The 7284-nt window shown below is 30.9% G+C and overlaps 1 protein-coding gene across 1 annotated transcript; it reads right to left on the reverse strand.

Moving 5' to 3' along the window:
- Nucleotides 1-2010: 2010 nt before the first annotated feature.
- On the reverse strand, nucleotides 2011-6378 carry LOC131662631 (flavonoid 3'-monooxygenase-like). The gene is made up of 3 exons (XM_058932480.1): nucleotides 5820-6378; nucleotides 4016-4471; nucleotides 2011-2861 (listed from the first exon to the last, which is right to left on the reverse strand). The coding sequence occupies exons 1-3, from the start codon at nucleotides 6267-6269 to the stop codon at nucleotides 2214-2216; spliced, it is 1554 nt and encodes a 517-aa protein (XP_058788463.1). The 5' UTR covers nucleotides 6270-6378; the 3' UTR covers nucleotides 2011-2213.
- Nucleotides 6379-7284: the final 906 nt, after the last annotated feature.

Below are 7284 nucleotides of genomic sequence, written 5' to 3' on the forward strand. Positions count from 1 at the left end.
AGGGGGAGATAGATACAATAGATGATGAGTGTACGGGGGAGCTTTGTTGAGAGATTGCCCTGTTGAGAGATAGATGCTGGATGTACGGGGGAGCTCTGTTGAGTCTTTATCATATACTACCAAAGCTTAGACGAATGGTTTGCCATCATCAAAAAGGGGGAGTATGTGAATACAAGATTACACTCAAAGATGTTTTTGATTCATGGCAAACTCAAATAAGCATTCAAACAACAAGACGGAAGCAGAAAACTTAAAGAAAAGCAAGCATTGATCACTCATAGGTCAACCCATTATGTTTATATGTTTAAAGGCTGACTCAACACAAGCAAAACAAGAAGAATGCAGAAAAGCAGCAGTTAGGTCGACCTACCATCAACCCAGGTCGACCTAAAATGGAGAAAAATTCATATACCCCTGCTAGGTCGACTCACACATCATTTAGGTCGACCTAAATTGATGAATTCTACATACCAGCCTGTTAGGTCGACCTACACATCAACTAGGTCGACCTAATCTGTGAAAATGTCCCCAGAATGCATCAGAAGAGGATTCTGGTCGACCTACTCCTTCAACAGGTCGACCTAACTGGGAGCAAAATTCTGCAAGCTCTGTTAGGTCGACCTAAGCACTACAAGTGGTCGACCTAACTGATCAAGAAAGTTCAAAAATCAGTTTTTCTTGGTTCTAACTGTTATGCAATCATATATATTGTGCAAGGGTAATTATTCAAACAACACCAACGACTGAAAGATACACAAACGCTTCTCATCTTCGTTCTTCATCATCTCCAACACAATTACACATAATCATTCTTGCATTGCGGGTTAGTGATGAGTTCGATAACGTCCATGGAACGGAATTGAAGATTCCTAGTGGGTGAAGGTTTGTGGGGTTTGTTGGTGAATAAAATCTGCGGGTTTTGTCCTCCACGACGGGTGGTTCTTGGGGGTTTTTATCAAGAGGCGTTCATTGAGGATTCGGCTGAGTGTAACGATTGAGGAACGGGGAGTTCAAGGAATCAAGACACTGCAGAAGGGAATCAAAGTGAAGCTCTTGGATAACCTTGATCTGGCTCAAGATTAAGGGGGAAGAAGATTCAAAGGATCGACATAATTGGTTTATCGTTTATCGCTTTGTTATCTTCTTTGTATATACTACTTTCAACATTAATGAAAGATTACCCAATTTCAATTTGGAATTGGGGGCAGACGTAGTCGTAGCGAGGACGATCGACGAACTGCCTAAACAAATATCGTGTTCTTGTCGCTTTTACTTTCTCTTTTACTTTTTGTTCATAATTGGTTATAAGTGCAAAATTGATCAACGATTCAAGTGTTAAAATTGTGAATTAAAGTTCTGCACAAACATCACAATTCACCACAACTTGAATCACCATCAATTTGAACGTATCACCAAGTGTTTGTGTTTTTGCTTAATCCAATCTTACTGCATTGCAAATCAAAGTTGTCAATCTAGAAGTTAATTGGTTTTCAGTTGTTAAACGTATTGGTTAGCCATCATATTACTTCACCATCAATTCCACTTACTTTTTGGTTTTGAAACACATACGACCTTTGCAATAGCGGTCCGAAATAGACGCAAGTCGATTCAGAACCGCTTTCGCTCGAGTCAGTAGAAAAATCCGTAAAAACTTAGTGAGATCTATTCACCCCCCCTCTAGATCTTTAGGCCAGCGTCTAACATAAAAAATGTGTTCAATTTAATTAAATAAAATATTAATCAACATTTCATGCCGGTTTTATTTAAAACCGAGGGATAAGATGTTTTATAAAATAAAGACGTTTTTTGGTTCTAAATAAAACTTAAAATTGCAAGAGTTGAGAATCGAAACTCAAACCCCGAGCAACATTTTATGTTTGTTTTGGGCAAAATCGATGTATTTATTTTAATAAATGATGCATTCCAGGTCATTTGACCTCGGATTTTCAATGGCTTGGGTGAAAATTTTGTTATGAAATTTATTATTTATAGTACTGTATATGACATGTGTGACACATATGTAAATTTACTAGTTTACATAAAAGTTTGGAATAAAATGACATAAACAATAGCATTACACTTTTGACCCTTTTGAGATCCTATCACACAATATGCTAAATCCTATTTATTCAAATTATTATAGTTAAGCATAAGAAAAAGTAACCTAGAGTGTCTCTCGAAAAAGAAATAACCTCAGAAATAAATGTCTAAAATCAGAAACATGATGAGTACACATTAGGTGAGAGCCTGGGCTTAGGGTACACAGATAATGGCACAGCTCGTTGAAGAGTAAGCCCAAAAGCTTCATCCATGTTCATCTTTTCAGGTTTGATACCATTTTCAAGTTCCCAATTAAATGAATGGGCCAATGTAGCGGTTAAAAGTTGAACCATACGAAGCCCGAGACTCATCCCAACACAAATTCTACGTCCAGCACCAAAAGGTATAACTTCAAAATCATTTCCCTTAATATCAACATCACACTTGTCACCACCTGGTAAGAATCTTTCGGGATTGAATACTAATGGGTCAGTCCATTGTTTTGGGTCACGAGCTATGGCCCATACATTAACCAAAACAGTTGCACCCTTTGGAATGTGGTATCCAAAAATCTCACAACTTTCTGAAGCAATTCTTGGAAGGGAAAGAGGTGTTGATGGATGCAAACGAAATGTTTCTTTAATGACTGCGTGTAGGTAAGGTAAGTTTGGTAAGTCCTCTTCTTTCACGCTCCTATCTCGGCCAACAACATTGTCCAATTCTTGTTGGACTTGGGCTAAGATTTTTGGGTTTTTTATCAATTCTGCAATGGCCCATTCTGTGGTACTTGATGATGTGTCAGTTCCAGCTACAAACATGTTCTACATAAAAAAAATAAAAAAGGTGTAAGTATATATATTCTATAAATAATTCAATATGATAATAAATTATAATTTATCTCTCCACAAGTATAACTCAATTGATAGTTAAAAGAACATCTCATAAAAGAAGTCTAGATTCGAACTCAAAAACACTCTACTTATTCATTTTTAATTATAAAATTATGGCTAAAATTTATTTAAAAGAAATTATAATCAAGATTATTATTAATTTTTAAAAGGTTATTTAGTACTTTTTATTTAGACAAAATTAAAATATATAGCTCTTAGTAGCGAGTCTTATTTAATCACGCCATCGTTTCTGATAAAACTTTAAATTGTTCTACTTCATAAGAAGAACGTTAGGTAAGGATTAAAATATTAATAGAAAAGTTTAATGTTTCTAAAGTGAATAATTGGAATGCATGTTGGTTTCCTTTTAATTTCTAAAATTTAGTTTCAACTTTCAAGTTGAATTTTAGATAAGATGTCAATGTTTGAGTGTCAGGTAAGAGTTGAAAAGAAAATTATAATGCAATCATAATGTATAAAACTAATTATTTTAAAATGATAATGCAATTATTTAGGCATACAACTGTGATATAACATACAATCATAATGTACCTAAAATTGATTTTTTTTTCAACGGCTAAATAAAATTGCTTATCTATGTAATTAATATTTTGAATTAAATATGCACTGGCCAACCACTAGACTAGGACACTTAAGGGTCTTATAAAGTTGACAAATTTGACCAATCGTTAGTTGGTCCAGTGGTGATTGGCGCTGGACTTGGTAGGGAGAATCACGGTTCGATCCCCCGTAACTGCGATCGGGAGGGGGCTTGACCCACTTGATGCCAGAGCTGATCCCCCGGACCGGACTATACCGGTGGTGATAAACCAAAAAAAAAAAGTTGACAAATTTGAATTTGAATTTTAGCAAAATATTAATTTCAATTTTTTATTAAAATATCAAAATTATAATTCTTAACATAAATTGGGAATCATCTGCCTATAATATATTTTAAAAATATAATATATTTTAAAATTTAAATTGTTTGATCTTAATCCAACATTTAAAAATATATCAAATATGTAAATATGGTAAAATTGAACGGCATGGAATAATAGTAAGTAGAATAGTAGGTAACATACCAAAAGAAGTGCTTTGATCTCAATATTAGTGAGTTTATTTCCATCATCATCTCCTTCATCTCTAAGTGCCAACAAAGTGGTCAACAAATCCTTATGTTTCTCACTCTTAGAATTAGAAGTCTCATGTTCCTCAATAATATTTGTTAAGAATGCATCAAATTTCTTGTGTAATATTTTCATTTTAGCTTGAACTCCTTGAAGGTCTAACCATTCCAATGAAGGAATGAAATCACTGATGTTGAAAACTCCGCCTAACACCATTGATTCAAGAATCATATTTTTGAAGTCATCAGCTTTAGGGTCATTATCACGATTATCGTCTTTGAACACTTTTCTTCCTAACATAGCCCTAGCAAGTGCATTAGTTGTACATATACTCAGTAGTTGTCCCAATTTCACAGCTTTTGTATCGGAATTATTACTTGCCAATTTGCTTGTTAATCTTGCAGCCTCTTCCTGAAAAGTAAATTTATTTTATAAATAAAATCAGTATAATTCTAAATTAATTATAAGTTTAAAAATTTAATCATATTTATATAGATAAACTTAAATTCTAATTTTTTTTACAAAGAAAAGTAAGCATTCCCGCTTCTGTGTATATTTCATTTTTGACAAAAACAAAGTTGTTTTAATTCTAAGTATAGACCATGTCATCTATTGAAATACTACATTTTTAAATAGTTTTTCTTGTATTCTATCATTCTTAAATTTCAATTCAATTATTAAAATATTTTTTATATATATTGAAGTGGTTTTTTAAGTTATAGCTTTTTTTTTACAAATATTTTTTATTTTTATGTCTGGTCTTATTAACATTTTTATTAAAATAGTCGTAAATTTATTTGAATTATTGTGTAGAGTTTTTATTTAACTACGGTTTAACAGTTATAAAATTTTAAATTTTATGATACAAATATATTTGAATATTTTATGTGTTTTTTCAAATAAATTCTTACAATATATTAAATACAATTTTTAAGTTAAATAATTGTATTGTGTAACAAAATTTTCAACAAAAATAACTAAAAAGCACTTAAATTGTTATAAAAAATTAAACATAGATAACACGGAAAATAGTTGACTTTCTTTTATTATTTTTAATTTTTTTAATAAAGAAGCAAGCACAATGATGTATGCTATCATCATAGAAAGGATAAACAGAATTAACATGAGATTTTACTTAATAATAATTTCTTATAAAAAGTTAAAAAAAACCATAAAAACTTAATAGGTCAAAAGATTAAGAAAAAGTCAAACACCTGAATTTTTATATGTTATAAGTGGGTCATTGAAAATATTTTTTTTTCTTCCAATTAACTTTGTTCACATCATATTAACATGAATGGTGGGTCACATCGTATATTAATTTTCTTCCAATTTATTTTAATTTACAAGATTCTAGATATCCTTATTCTTCTATTAAAAAAAGTCAATAAATAAAATAGTAATAATAAAGTACAAAGTTGACCAATAATTTAAATTTAAATTTAAATTATTTATTTTAAACAAAACTTGTTCATGACTTAAAAACATATCGCTCCTTCTGGAAGCAAAGTGATCATGTTATATTTTCACAATAATGAAACTAATATATTTCTTGCAATTTTTTCCCCATATATTTTATTGTTCCTAGTAAAAATTAAAATGAATAATATTATTTAGCTTACCGAATTCTACCGATCATAAGATTCTCATAAATTTAATTATAGAAAGAAAATAAATTTAACTAAATATAAAATTGTAATAATCATAAAAGACTCGTAGAGTAAAACTCTATATTCGAATTCGGGTGATATTAACTAACCTCACGTATATGTTGAAATTCGGACATAACTTTATTGGAAAAAAGATGAACGGAAGAAATTTTTCGGAGCAATCTCCATCTTGGGCCATAAGGAGCAAACACAAGATCTTGATAATTATAAACCATATTTTTAGCTGCGGCATTAGGAGGTCGGCTACTAAAGTTAGCATCATGAACCTTTAAGAATTGTTCAGCCACAGTGGCGGAAGCGACCACGACAGCATCGACAAACCCTAATTTGAGGTGCATCAAAGGACCATAAGTTTGAGCCAAGGCTGCAAGAGATTGGTGAGGTGCAGTGCCTAAGTGAGGCATGTTACCTATTATAGGCCATGGTTTTGGTCCAGGTGGAAGTGGCAGTGAAGAAGAAGATTTTGTGGTGGATTTGAGAAAACGGTATATAAAGATAGATAATATGAAAGTGGAGAGTGCAATGAGTAATAGAGACATGGTTTTTGTGTTGTGATTATGATGATAAAGGACAAGGATATAAGGTTGTTGTGTGTTATTTTGAAAAGCAGAAAGAAAAGAAAGTAGTTAACGTTTTATTGTTGTCTGATTAAGGAAAGGCTAAGTGGTTGGTATTTATAGAGGAAACGTTTCTATGACTTTATGACTGGTAGACATGGCGGTTATGCATGCAATTGCCAATTTGTATTAGAATATTATATAATTGTTGGGACATTAGACATGGTTATTTTAATTTAGGGCAATGCTAACCAGTGCCCCGGGGGCACTGGATAAGGATCATTAATTACAATATAGATTCATTAATATTATTTAAAAAACAGCTTATTAATAGCGTTATTTAAGACTAAAAATTAAATAAAATTGAACCATAAAAGAAAAAATTAAGACGCTACATATTATATATTACTCCGTATTAATTATTTTTCATTTTTATTTACGGCTGCTTTTGCATATTTCATTTTTAATGCCTAATATTTTTTAATTTCAAAAAACACTACTTTTCCTGTTCATATTTAAAAAAAGATATTATGGATAAAGTTTTGTCTTATTTTTTTATATTTCATCAAAATATTTGAATCTTTAAATCGAATTTGAATTTTTATTTGAGTTTTTAGTTATTATTTTACTTTTTTTTGCAATATTTTAAGAGTTTTTAATTTTGTTTCTAGTAAATCATGTTCTAATATTAAAATATAATAATACTGAAATAAAGTCATGAAAGAGATAGTGAATAAATTAATTTAAGTCAATTTAATATACAAATATGTGTAATTATCATTTATTGCAAAGGAATAATAATTTAATTAAACACCATTTAATACTCTTTATCCAGTGCCCCCGGGGCACTGGTTAGCAGAACCCTTTAATTTATTTTTAAAATTGGTGTGAACGAGACGTTTAAAATTTTGCGTCATATTTTACTTGGTGGAAATGATAATCTTATGTGATATGAGAGTCTATTAAAATTTCCATCTTTAATAGAAAACAAAGAGAA

Source organism: Vicia villosa, linkage group LG3 (genome assembly GCF_029867415.1).
Source record: "Vicia villosa cultivar HV-30 ecotype Madison, WI linkage group LG3, Vvil1.0, whole genome shotgun sequence".
Taxonomy (NCBI): Eukaryota; Viridiplantae; Streptophyta; class Magnoliopsida; order Fabales; family Fabaceae; genus Vicia; species Vicia villosa.